Consider the following 14,749-nt stretch of genomic DNA (forward strand, 5'->3'; position numbering starts at 1 on the left):
CTGCAGGGTTAGGCTGGGTAACAGTATTCAACAGTCTACTGAACAGCAGGGTTAGGCTGGGTAACAGTATTCAGTCTCTACTGAACAGCAGGGTTAGGCTGGGTAATACAGTATTCAGCAGTCTCTACTGAACTGCAATGCAGTACTTGGTGATCTGTGACAGAACAGTTGTAGGAAGACAAGAAGTGGGGAGTTCATTCCAGACAGGAGCTTCGTAGAGGGGAGAGTACTTCCTGCATGTCCCAATGACACAAACCTCCACTGGAGAGTAGGGTGCAGTAAGGGCACGATGGCTCTGCTCCAACACACACCAGCTCCCTCCACCATCCTGCACTGCAGGGGCAAATTAGACTGCAGCTCTGACCACAACACTCTTCCCATTCAGCCTCTTACAACTCACATACACTTGTGTTATGCACACTGAACCAGGTTGGGTCATTATCAAATATCAAATATATTTGTATAGCGCTTAACCAACTAAAATACACAAAACCATGTTAGTTCTATGAGGTTCACTCCAACTTGGGTCCTCTGTGAATCCCTTCTAGAGAAATATGGAGAAGGCACCTCAGAAGCAGAATCAGATGAGCATTACATTTTCAGATCTGTTCCAAATGTGAACTGTGTTAGTGCTGCAGGGCTTTGACTGGACACTGGTGTAATCACATTTATATGCTGATATGATACAGCACGGGATTGTACTAAAGGACCACACACACATGAACTCGGACATCTTTAAGAAGAACTGGTCAGCTTGATTTGTGTTGCTATCCACACATGGACGGACACACGGTTGCTATGCCAACTTCATTTTATTTTGTTTATGTTTTGATACTTCTGTGTGAATGTTGTACTGAAAACAGGTTATTTGATTTTGTATACCATGTACAATAAAACTGATAAAATAGGAATAATAAAAAAAGATTCTAGATCCATTGACATCTCCATATATACAGAGATTCCAGTGTAGGAACACATTACTTGCACAGGTGGTGAAATCTTGTGTATTTCACCACACACATAATATAATGTGAAAACTGGTAGTGAATTGCATTACATTTTTATGATTTAAATTTTAGTGAATATATTTGTAAACAAGGTGCACGTGTGAAGTCAAACTTGCACCCAGGAAATGTCATCTGGGTATCAAATGTCAACTCAATACATGTGATAGTAGGCACGAACACACAGAAAACAGTTCAGAAATAAAAGAAATGGCAAATTGCATTCAGGAAAAAAAAAAAGAGTCAGGAAAAGAGAGAGAGACATAAAAAGAAAGAGAGAGAGAGCTGCCAGCCCTCTGAGCAGCAGTGCAGAAATGAGACTCCTCATCCATTACACACACTCACTGTGTCACTCCCACACAGGAAAACACCAAACCACTGAAGCGGCTCCAGCCAGCTGCAGGCAGGGCTGGGGTGGGAGCCCCGGGAGAAGCACACGTCTCAGCTCCCCGGGGGCAGCAGGTTGACCCCCCCGCCTCTCTGAAGCCTGCCGTTACCCCCCTGCACTAGCACAGGGACGCTGCACAATTCTGCTGTCTCAGAACTGAACGCTACAGGAAACTGAACTGAGGTCTGTTCTGATAAGTCCGACACTGATAAGATTTATCACTCCTACTGATGATCTTATTCAGTCATGCGATGAAGAGACAATACTGATCCAGGATCAGCCTGATGCAAAGACGTCATTCAGAAACGAGTATAGTTTATATTACTGCACACAGCTCTAGCAGCTGGTCAGCTGACCTCACGCTCAGCCCCACCTCTCCCCAACACAGCCGTGCTCAGAGCGGGCCGGCGGGACCGAGAGGAAGCTGATGAAGGCAGACGTCCCTCCACCAGGACACAGTGTCACCAAAATAGCTTCTGAGATGTTTCCTGACTAATACGAGCTTGTTAATCCAGCTCAAATGAAGGCCTGTGTGTGTGTGTGTGTGTGTGTGTGTGTGTGTGTGTGTGTGTGTGTTCTGTAGGTGTGGGCTCATGACAGAAGGACAGGACGCCTCTTCTAAGAGCTGCAGGCTGGTTAAGACTGCAGGAGATTCAGACAGACAGCAAAAACTGTCAATGTGCAAACGGACAGACTGAACAGGTTGAGATGGAGAGGCGTCCTGCAGCGACGTCCCAAACGGGCGTCCTGCACCAAAATGAGCTTGTTGCCTGTAGGATTTGATGGATCAGCAGTCTCCGCAGAACAGGAGGCACAACCCACACCTCTGTCACGATTCATCACGGGTTGTCATGGTTTGCCTTGGGTTGTCACTATTGGACCAGTGTCCATCAAAGCAGAGGACCATCCTGCTGGTCCTGGCTGCCAGAATTAGACAAATCCCTGATTGTGAAGGTTTTACGGCAGTTAGAAGAGCAGTTAGAAGAGCAGTTAGAAGAGCAGTTAGAAGAGCAGTTAGAAGAGCAGTTAGAAGAGCGCCTCTCAGAAAGTTCTGCTCTTATCAATGTATAAGGCCAAATGACCAGCCTAAGAAAAACAAACAATAATCCTCCCTGTATGAAAGAGTAAAAACAGAACAATCTGGCAACAGAGCGTTTAGCACATCGATGCAGCTGCCAAAGAGTCCATCAAAACTAGTGCATGTGCCCGCCGCACGTGCCCGCCACACGTGCCCGCCACACGTGCCCGCCACACGTGCACCACGCAGGACTGGGCTCAGCAGGGAGCTCTTCTCCACCGCCGCGTGAACCCATTATAGAACACCTGGGATCGCATGACCTCACTCGGTTCCGTGTCTCCAGGGCAACCGCGGTCTCTGGCCTGCTATGGCGTTCCTGTGTGCCCCATCACCCTTGTTGTAGAGAGGCAACAGCAACACAGGGCTGCCTCCTTTTAAAGTGCTCTTGAGTTTTGGTGAGCGGTTTGCTTCAGACCGGGAGTCAGTAGTCTAGTGTGCTTTCAGCAGGCGGGTCCTCTCAGGGCCAGACGTCTCCTGGGCCAGCGCCGTGGTGACGAAGGAGAAGCACCAGCCACACAAACCCAGGTCAAGTGTCCCATGATGCCGTCGTTGCTGTGTGTGCGTGTTTGCACACATGCACATACATCTATGCTTCCGCGTCCAGCTCAAAGCGGTAGTGTCAACAGACAACCAACAAACAAACAAACAAACAAACAGTACAGTACAGTAGCCGCCGCCAACACCCAGGAAGAACAGGCGGAAAGGAAAGGAGGGGATTTTCAAAGCAGCCAGCATCCCATTCAGAGCAGAAACCATGGGGACTCCGGAACCCCCTGGAAGGACCAGAACCCTCACTGCTGAAGTCAGCGAGCACGCTCAGTAGGGCGCCGTGCACACATCCCGTACACACCAGCCTGCGCCCAGAAGGACCCGCCCCGCGCGTCAGACCACATACTGGTAGGCGTCGGCCTTGCCGTGGTCCGGCGTGGCGAAGGGACTGAGCCAGGAGAGGGAAAAGGGGTGTCCAAACACCATCTTCATGTTCATCCACCTCGACTTCTTCACCCACTGCCGCTCCTCCTTCTTCAGCTGCTCGATGCCCTGAGGACAGAAGGACACCAGCTTCAACACTGTGGGGACAGAAGGACACCAGCTTCAACACTGTGGGGACAGAAGGACACCAGCTTCAACACTGTGGGGACAGAAGGACACCAGCTTCAACACTGTGGGGACAGAAGGACACCAGCTTCAACACTGTGGGGACAGAAGGACACCAGCTTCAACACTGTGGGGACAGAAGGACACCAGCTTCAACACTGTGGGGACAGAAGGACACCATCTTCAACACTGTGGGGACAGAAGGACACCATCTTCAACACTGTGGGGACAGAAGGACACCAGCTTCAACACTGTGGGGACAGAAGGACACCAGCTTCAACACTGTGTGGACAGAAGGACACCAGCTTCAACACTGTGGGGACAGAAGGACACCAGCTTCAACACTGTGGGGACAGAAGGACACCAGCTTCAACACTGTGGGGACAGAAGGACACCAGCTTCAACACTGTGGGGACAGAAGGACACCATCTTCAACACTGTGGGGACAGAAGGACACCAGCTTCAACACTGTGGGGACAGAAGGACACCAGCTTCAACACTGTGTGGACAGAAGGACACCATCTTCAACACTGTGGGGACAGAAGGACACCAGCTTCAACACTGTGGGGACAGAAGGACACCAGCTTCAACACTGTGTGGACAGAAGGACACCAGCTTCAACACTGTGGGGACAGAAGGACACCAGCTTCAACACTGTGGGGACAGAAGGACACCAGCTGATCAAAGCTCTAAGGCAAAGGGGGAAGATCAATGAGAGATGCTGGATCTTAACTCTCTGTACATCACGCTGAACCAGTCTGTGAGATCCGAGGTGCCGAACACCAAACCAGAGTACAGCCAGACATCTCTCCCATTACTGAACTGTGTCACAGCGCTTCAGATTACAGTAGTAACCAAACTGCTCCCTGCGGCAGTTGGAAAATAATATTTACACGTTTCATGTGCCGTTGGGATCATGAATGACCAGTGTGCCCTACTGCTGTGTATATCACAGAGACACTGGCCCCTCTCCTCTCCAACACGGGGAGAGAGGGGGCAGCTAGGGCATCAGGAGCAGGGGGCATCAGGAGCAGGGGGCATCAGGAGCAGGGGGCATCAGGAGCAGGGGGCATCAGGAGCAGGGGCGGTGGTGGTGGTGTGGCCAGAGTGGGACTCACGGTCTCGTCAGTACAGATGGAGTGGACTTGGGTCCCGAACATGACTGCGGTGAAGATGAGGAAGAGGAGGCCCTCAAAACACAGCAGGATGAGCAGGATGACCGTGGCAGGAGGAGAGAAGGTACTGCACTCTGGGGAGGATGGGGGGAGGAAAAGGAGTGGGAGTGAGAGAGAGAGGGGGGGGGGAGAATGTGTGAGTAAAGGTTGGATGAACACTGACTTCATAGTTCACTCAGACAGACAGACAGAGACACACACACACAGACACACTCAGACAGACAGTGTATTTGAGAGTAAAGTGAGAATCGTGTCCTTACTTGACCAGTCTTCCTCAAAGCAGAAGACAAAATGGAACGCAGCCATGATGAGGGCATGAAAAGATATCAGAGCGATGTACATCTGCAAAACCACACACACACACACACACACACACACACACACACACACACACACACACACACACACACACACACTTTACCCTAGAGTATAAAGAACAGACACCTCAGCCATACTGACTTCAGACCACTAACTTGTATTCTGGGCACACAGTGAGAATAAACATGGCGTCTGAGTTACAGGCCCTCAGGGCACTAAGACCATATCATCATATTATATCCCTATATTACATGACATTACAGGGGTTCCAGGTGGTAGGTTTGTGGGTAGGTACTGTGCACTAGGGCCCTTCCACCAGGGGGCAGCAGAGTGTAACGTGCTGAAACTGCAGTACTGAACTACTCCAGGCCCCTCCCCCACACACAGGCCCCTCCCCCCAGGGTGCACGCATGCGCACACACACACACACACGTTCAAGCATCACTACTGGTGTGTGTGTGTGTGTGTCTGACGAGTCTGCACTTACTGTGAAGAGCACAAAGTATTTCTGGTTGTTTTCTCCAACACAGTTGTTTACCCAAGGACAGTGGTGATCCATCTTTTTGATGCAGCGTTTACACACACTGAGAGACGGAAACACACAGAAGAAAGTGTATGTGTGAGGACGCGAGAGATCCTCTATGAATATAGGTTGTGGAGTCACCTCTGGGTCTCTCAGCTACAGAGGGAGAGGCAAGTATCACTGTTAAATAAAACACGGTCAGCAGTACCTCCCAGAGCGTCGGCCAGGTGTCACATACACTTACACACAGGTCTGCATCATTCTGCTGTGTAAGTGGGTGAAGGCTGCTCAGTTTCCACACCACATCACTCCATGGTGTGTCTATGGTCCCACACACACACACCACATCACTCCCCGGTGTGTCTATGGTCCCACACACATACACACACACACCACATCACTCCATGGTGTGTCTATGGTCCCACACACATACACACACCACATCACTCTCTGGTGTGTCTATGGTCCCACACACATACACACACACACACCACTCTCTGGTGTGTCTATGGTCCCACACACATACACACACACCACATCACTCCATGGTGTGTCTATGGTCCCACACACACACACACACACACACACACACACACACACACACACACACACACACACACACACACACACACACACACACACCACATCACTCCATGGTGTGTCTATGGTCCCACACACACATACACACCACATCACTCCATGGTGTGTCTATGGTCCCACACACATACACACACACACCACATCACTCCCTGGTGCGTCTATGGTCCCACACACACACCACATCACTCCCTGGTGCGTCTATGGTCCCACACACACACACCACATCACTCCCTGGTGCGTCTATGGTCCCACACACACACACCACATCACTCCCTGGTGCGTCTATGGTCCCACACACACACACCACATCACTCCCTGGTGTGTTTATGGTCCCACACACACACACACACACCACATCACTCCCTGGTGTGTTTATGGTCGCACACACACACACACACACACACACACACACACCACATCACTCCCTGGTGTGTTTATGGTCGCACACACACACACACACACACCACATCACTCCCTGGTGTGTTTATGGTCCCACACACACACACACACCACATCACTCCCTGGTGTGTCTATGGTCCCACACACACATACACACCACATCACTCCCTGGTGTGTCTATGGTCCCACACACACATACACACCACATCACTCCATGGTGTGTCTATGGTCCCACACACACACCACATCACTCCATGGTGTGTCTATGGTCCCACACACACACACACACACACACACACACCACATCACTCCATGGTGTGTCTATGGTCCCACACACACACACACACACACACACACCACATCACTCCATGGTGTGTCTATGGTCCCACACACATACACACACACACACACACACACCACATCACTCCCTGGTGCATCTATGGTCCCACACACACACCACATCACTCCCTGGTGCGTCTATTGTCCCACACACATACACACACACACATATCACATCACTCCCTGGTGCGTCTATGGTCCCACACACACACCACATCACTCCCTGGTGCGTCTATGGTCCCACTCACACACCACATCACTCCCTGGTGCGTCTATGGTCCCACACACACACACACCACATCACTCCCTGGTGTGTCTATGGTCTCACACACACACACACACACACACACACACACACACACACACACACACACACACACACACACACACACACACACACACACACACCACATCACTCCCTGGTGTGTCTGCAGTCCAGGAGGACACAGCTCACCTCTCCACCCTCCCCACCAGACGCCCGCCTGACTCGCTGCTTCACCAATGGCCCTGTAGCTGATGCTGGGAGCCAATCACATGGCTCCTAGATGCTCCCCTAATTCTGTTCTCACTTCCTCCATCTCAAACATGTTCTAACTGGACGTGTGGATTCAGTTCACTTGAGTTCTTACTCAGTTCACTTCACCCCAAAAACATTTTAGCCAGAGGGTGGGGTTGAGGTGTTCCGACACAAAGTGTGTGTATTTTAGACACTGGTAAATAAAGCGAGGATTAAATCTCATACTCTCCCTCACACACAAAACACACACACAGCAAGTGTGTTACCTGCAATAGTGTGTGTGTGTGTGTGTGTGTGTGCTACCTGCAGTGAGGTGTGTAGGTGTGTAGGGGTGTGTGTGTGTGTGCTACCTGCATTGAGGTGTGTAGGTGTGTGTGTGTGTTACCTGCAGTGGTGGGCCCGTTCTGGTTTGATACTGCAGCACTTGGGACACTTGTATACCACCTGGCCCGGTTTCAGCTGCAGACTCTCAATGAATTCCTTAGTAGCGTTTCCTTTCGGCACTGCCCCCTACAGGCAGGAACGGGAAGAACAGCAACATGAAGACCACACAGAGGTCCAATACACACCACACACCTACAGCGCGTAGGCCTGTCACGATAACAAAATTTTCAGAACGATATATTGTCCCAGAAATTATTGCGATAAACGATAATATTGTCATTTAAAGTGCCATTATGGAATTTTTTCTTGCTTCTGTGCTCCCCAAAGGAGCTTTAAGACAATGTGCCACAATAATAATATAGTAGCATAATAATACAATTACACCAGTTAGCAGTAATGTAATGTATTGTAAAGCTCATGTATGGGATCATATTTGAGCTTGACCACATATATAGTGGCAGAGTAAAATGAGGTGTCTAATCTCCTTCAGAAGGCCATATTTCACTTCATTATATAAGGTTGGAAGGGCAGTTTGGGAGATATAGGTTTTCTTTGGCAGTTCATACTGCTTGTCAAATCTTTACAGCATGTTTATAAAGGTCTTCTTTTCGACTGGATTTAACGGCAGCATCTCTTTGGCTATATAGCGAGTTATACTTGACACATCGCGAGCGGCTCGAGGGTCCGTGTGGCAAAAATGACGTAATCATGGTCGAATTTTGTAACATGTTTGCAGGGTTCATACACCTTTATAAGGTGGAATTAAAGCACTTGTACGTCACTTTAAAGGTCCATTTCAATATTTCCCAGCACGTTAAACTTAAGTTAAATATTTATACATATACTCGAAATGATTCGAAATAATTCACTTTTTATCACATTATTTAATGGTTGTTTATTTTCAAAACGCCCAATCTTAACGACTTCACGTTCTCTCATGTTTCGTCCTGGAATTACAAGAGGCTCGTATTTGTTAACGTAATACAAGAGAACTGATCATTCAGACAGATATTTGTTGTGAAACGAACAAATTCCAGCACTTTTCAAACGTGGAACACAAAGCAACATTAAAATTCGTCAGGTAAATGTTCATTACCCTGTTTTTGAGGATGTGTTTCTTTATACTACCACATATCGTTTCGAACAACGCTTCCACCGTTCGCGGAGGTAGGCGGAATCGCGCGCTACGGTCACTATAATAAACAACCATTAAATAATGTGATAAAAAGCAAATTATTTCGAATAGTTTCGAGTCCTATTAGCCCCGAATACGTCCTCGAGCGAACACATCTCCACCTGTGTGTGTGGAGGCACTGTTACTGACGCATACGCTCTCCGTGTACTGCACTCATTTCCTAACCGGTAGGTGTCGCTCTCTGATCACAGATTCGTCTTCCCTTAAGGGAGGAGGGGCGAGAGAGCAGCACTACGTGCCTTTCTGAAATCTCACGTAGTTGCGGTTTATTCTCATGTAAACAAATTTGCAATAAACACACATCCAGAAAGAGAGAGGAGTACAGGGCAGGTACCCACCGGGTCAGTGCACATAGCCTTGAAGTGGGAGGCGAGGGCGAGGAAGGCCAGCGTGTTGAAGAGCGCTCCATTCACCAGGCTGTAGGCCACATTCTTGGCAGGCAGGAGCAAGACGAAGACCACCACAAACTCTGCGTACAACACCAGCAGCCAGGTGATGAGGCCACAGGCCACGCCGCAGCCGTCCCGGACGAACCACATCTCAGTGGGCGAGCCCGAGCGTGGAGGGGGAGGGGCACAGTGCTCCGGCTGCAAATACCCCGCCTGCCGCACGATATCTCTACTGCGGGGGGCTGGGCTGCCCTTCATCCTACCAGCCACAGGACACCATCCTCATCTTCACATAGAAGGAAGACAGGAGAGGTTGAGGAAGGAGGGAGAAAGAAAGAAAGAAAGAGGAGAGATAAGACAGGAGAGAGAGAGAGAGAGAGAGAGAGAGAGAGAGAAATAGGATAGGGGGATTGAGGAGTGAAAGAGGAGCATGAGAGGGGAAGAACAGGAAGAGAGCATCAGACAATTGAGAGGCTCATTCAACACTCATTTTTAAATGGATCTATATTTTTTCCATTAAACACAAGCGGCTCCTTCTCCATAATCTTCCTACTGGGCATGGCTGCCAACCAGTGGTCCCAGTTATCAGGACCTCTAGGCAATTATTAGTTACCCTTGAGTCATCTGCATGACGCGGGTGGTGGAGGCAGGTGTGGAGAGCAGAGGTAGCAACCACGCAGGCTGCCACTCTCAGCCTCCACCCACATGCTCACAGTCACCAGCTACCTTAAGTGGGTGGGGTTTAATACCACTGAACAAAACCATGTAGGTATGGGATACAGCTCCAACCCACTCATCAGATGTCCCACTTTACCATGTGATCAGGAAACGTGACCTTCTGAATATAATAAATACATTCACCATTAATAAACAAGAAACACTGGAGCACAGAAACATGCGTAGGTCAACAAATGTGATCTGGTTACTAAACAGATCTCATGTCAGCACTTCAGGAGTCCGTTTCAGAACCTACATCAGAAGCCTCCTTCTATGCACATGTCTATTTGTGTTTTATTTTAAATTTAAAATAAAATTTATAATTTAGTTTAATTTAGCACTTGATTCACAATTTGATAAAATATTTCATTGTTAGTCAGAAAATGACTGCACTCCACAGAACCATGTGGATACATATCTAGTCTATACCTAGATATATTTTAAATTATTTTTCTACTTCAGTTGAAATGATGCTGGCTAAAGTGCTCACATTTCAACCTATTTTTAACTTCATATGCTTCGGGAGAGGCGAGTGGTGTTTATACTGATACTGATCCTGAAACCAAGGAAACTCAAAAAACAGGAAGTTAAAGGAATCCCTCTAGTGGTGCAACTTTTCTAGTGATATGACCTCAGGGCAGTCACGAACAATATTCAGCAAACCAGCTACCAGTATCTAAAACATTTCAGATAACATTTCATTTTCACAGACCTTATCAGCTTTACAGCAAATCATTCCAACGTCACCTCATTACCATCAAAAAAGAAGCAGGAAGAACTGAAGCCAAAACCATTAACACAAACAAATAATGATGATCTCCTGCAAAGTCTAAAATGCATTTCACACTGTTGGTTGACAATTGAAAAAAGAAATATACAGCTAAAGTTAATTATTAAATTGTATACATTTCTCAAGACAAAGGGTCTATCATGTAGCTAGCCATGGTAAATCATTCACGGTTATGTTGTCTGGGAAACCAAACCAAATTAAGTTAGCCAGCTTGGCAGATAACGTTGTTTAGCTAACTTATGTAACATTACATTGGCAATTAAGCAGGTGTACCATCAGCTATGTAGATAATGTTACTCATCTGTACATTAGTTAGGCAGGTGTGCCATCAGCTAGGTAGATAACGTTACTCATCTGTATGTAACGTTACAGTTAGGCAGGTGTACTATCAGCTAGGTAGATAACGTTACTCGTCTGTATGTAACGTTACAGTTAGGCAGGTGTACTATCAGCTAGGTAGATAACGTTTCTCGTCTGTATGTAACGTTACAGTTAGGCAGGTGTACTATCAGCTAGGTAGATAACGTTTCTCGTCTGTATGTAACGTTACAGTTAGGCAGGTGTACTACCAGCTAGGTAGATAACGTTTCTCGTCTGTATGTAACGTTACAGTTAGGCAGGTGTACTATCAGCTAGGTAGATAACGTTTCTCGTCTGTATGTAACGTTACAGTTAGGCAGGTGTACTACCAGCTAGGTAGATAACGTTACTCATCTGTATGTAACGTTACAGTTAGGCAGGTGTACTTTCAGCTAGGTAGATAACGTTACTCATCTGTATGTAACGTTACAGTTAGGCAGGTGTACTATCAGCTAGGTAGATAACGTTACACGTCTGTATGTAACGTTACAGTTAGGCAGGTGTACTAGTATCAGCTAGGTAGATAACGTTACTCGTCTGTATGTAACGTTACAGTTTAGGCAGATGTACTATCAGCTAGGTAGATAACGTTACTCGTCTGTATGTAACGTTAGTTAGGCAGGTGTACTATCAGCTAGGTAGATAACGTTACTCGTCTGTATGTAACGTTACAGTTAGGCAGGTATTGTTACTCATCTGTATGTAACGTTACAGTTAGGCAGGTGTACTATCAGCTAGGTAGATAACGTTACTCGTCTGTATGTTACAGTTAGGCAGGTGTACAATCAGCTAGGTAGATAACGTTACTCGTCTGTATGTAACGTTACAGTTAGGCAGGTGTACTATCAGCTAGGTAGATAACGTTACTCGTCTGTATGTAACGTTACAGTTAGGCAGGTGTACTATCAGCTAGGTAGATAACGTTACTCATCTGTATGTAACGTTACAGTTAGGCAGGTGTACTAGTATGAGCTAGGTAGATAACGTTACTCGTCTGTATGTAACGTTACAGTTAGGCAGGTGTACTATCAGCTAAGTAGATATTGTTACTCATCTGTATGTAATGTTACAGTTAGGCAAGTGTACTATCAGCTAGGTAGATATTGTTACTCATCTGTATTAGGGATGCACCGAAAATTCGGCCACCGAAAATTTTCGGCCGAAATGGCTTAAATTTGCATTTTCGGTTTTCGGCCGAAATACTTTCATCACCGAAACAACACGGCCGAAACAATGTGCTGTGATGACGCGAGCAAAAATCGCCACCTGCACGCGCTTATTTGGATAAAGCTAGCAAAAAAGTTTTCCAGTGATGGCGCCGAGGCAAAAGACATTACACCAAAAATTATGGAACTCGTTGCCTTAGACCAGGTATCACCAAATGGCGGACCGCGGTCCGGATCCGGACCCGAACGCCGTCCTGTCCGGACCCAATCACATTCCTGATTAACTGGATACGGACCCAAATGCCAAAACAATTTTAACGGGAGACTATATTTTAAACCGGAGAATTTATTTTCAGACGTTACGTTCACCACCCATTTGAGTGTTACGTTCGCCCCCCCGCTCAACAACTTTCGTTCGCCATCGCGGACCCGGACCTAAGGTCTGAGCTATCTGCCAAAAATGGACCGCGGAAAGATTTAATTGATTACCCCTGCCTTAGACGATCAGCTCTCTGTCGTAGGGATTTCGTAGGCTAATAGAGCACATTGAGCCCCGTTATGTTTTGCCGAGCAGACGACATTTCTCAGAAGTGTGTTTACCCGAGCTGTTTAATGTTGTTGCAACTCACGTCACGTTTTTATGAGAGAATTTATATTTATCTTTCAGGCCAGTCAGTTATAACTAAATTTAACTCGTATAAAATACATATATTTATCCTCTAAGATAAAAACGGTCTGCAAGCGAGTTTAATTTAATTAGTGGTCGGCCGTTGTCAGCGGTATCGCCGTTAACGGCCCACCACTAATTTTATTTTATAATATGCATTACTGTAATGTCAGTGCTAAATAAATATATACAAATCAAATTTTGTAGTTGATTTATTCTTTGAATAGCAATGCCTTGATTTTAGTGAGGTTAGCCATAAATCCAATGTTACTAATAATTGGCATAATAATAATAATCTTTATTTGTATAGCACCTTTCATACATACATGTAACTCAAAGTGCTTTATGTATTTCGGTGTTTCGGTTTTCGGCCTTGGTTTCCTCATTTTCGGTTTTCGGTTTCGGCTAAGAATTTTCATTTCGGTGCATCCCTAATCTGTATGTAACGTTACAGTTAGGCAGGTGTACTATCAGCTTGGTAGATATTGTTACTCATCTGTATGTAATGTTACAGTTAGGCAGGTGTACTATCAGCTAGGTAGATAACGTTACTCATCTGTATGTAACGTTACAGTTAGGCAGGTGTACTAGTATGAGCTAGGTAGATAACGTTACTCGTCTGTATGTAACGTTACAGTTAGGCAGGTGTACTATCAGCTACGTAGATATTGTTACTCATCTGTATGTAATGTTACAGTTAGGCAGGTGTACTATCAGCTAGGTAGATATTGTTACTCATCTGTATGTAATGTTACAGTTAGGCAGGTGTACTATCAGCTAGGTAGATAAAGTTACTCATCTGTATGTAACGTTACAGTTAGGCAGGTGCACCTTCACGGGAGCTCAACGTCAAGTTAGTCAGGCAAGCAGCTAGCGCCTATCAGCAAGCTAGAAAATCCCTTACACCAAGCAGCTAGCTAGTAAACTCCCCTAACTTGACGAAACACGATTACTTCAATATGATCAAGTACGTTTAAAATAATGTGAACGTGTTACACGTTTCACTTACGGAACGGTCAAGACGTCCAGCGCTCAGTTGCCTGGTTAGCAGGTTAGCAGGGCTACCTCGTCGTCTCACCCATCATATCCTAGCATAGCTAACTGGATTATACCTTTAGTTACTTTATGTCGGCTACAGACCACAACCTAATCCGTCCACATATCACACACGTATCACGCGAATATAAACACTCGTTATTTTACCAACTCGCCCTTTCTCCCTCACGCGCCGGTGTTCCTCTCGCGCAGCGCCAAGCGACGCCGCAGTCACGAGCGCCAACTCGCGCGCGGATCCGCCAGCGACGGGCAGGCGGCCTGGATTAGCCCAGGAACACGCAGAGACGGCCAGACGGCTCGATGATCACTCGCGGCAGCTTCGACCGTTTCGTTGATCGTTTGCGTCGCGACTCACGACTCCTGCGAGCTCAGAAGTGAAGCAGGAACTCTGGCGTCGGGGCGGCCGCCTGCACCGTGAAGCGACCTACATCGGAGCGAGTTAATCGAGAGAGAGCCGAGAGAAGAAATTATTTCAAAATAAACAGTGACACGCGTCCTTACAATTACAGCCAGATATGTTTATATTACGTCTAGAACATTATTATTATTATTATTATTATTAGTAGCAGTAGTAATAGTAATAGTA

The 14,749-nt window shown here is 46.9% G+C and overlaps 1 protein-coding gene across 2 annotated transcripts; it reads right to left on the bottom strand.

The window, feature by feature from the left end:
• Positions 1 to 793: 793 nt before the first annotated feature.
• Positions 794 to 14,603, bottom strand: zdhhc3b (zDHHC palmitoyltransferase 3b). Of its 2 annotated transcripts, none has more exons than XM_077006248.1 (7): positions 14,311 to 14,603; positions 9,357 to 9,693; positions 7,825 to 7,949; positions 5,549 to 5,645; positions 5,004 to 5,085; positions 4,687 to 4,817; positions 794 to 3,511 (listed from the first exon to the last, which is right to left on the bottom strand). In XM_077006248.1, the coding sequence occupies exons 2-7, from the start codon at positions 9,663 to 9,665 to the stop codon at positions 3,353 to 3,355; spliced, it is 903 nt and encodes a 300-aa protein (XP_076862363.1). In that variant the 5' UTR covers positions 9,666 to 9,693; positions 14,311 to 14,603; the 3' UTR covers positions 794 to 3,352. The 2 variants fall into 2 exon arrangements, with proteins under 2 accessions (XP_076862363.1, XP_076862365.1); XM_077006250.1 differs by lacking the exon at positions 14,311 to 14,603 and adding an exon at positions 14,117 to 14,303.
• Between the last annotated feature and the right edge of the window lie 146 nt (positions 14,604 to 14,749).

Source organism: Brachyhypopomus gauderio, chromosome 5 (genome assembly GCF_052324685.1).
Source record: "Brachyhypopomus gauderio isolate BG-103 chromosome 5, BGAUD_0.2, whole genome shotgun sequence".
Lineage (NCBI taxonomy): Eukaryota > Metazoa > Chordata > Actinopteri > Gymnotiformes > Hypopomidae > Brachyhypopomus > Brachyhypopomus gauderio.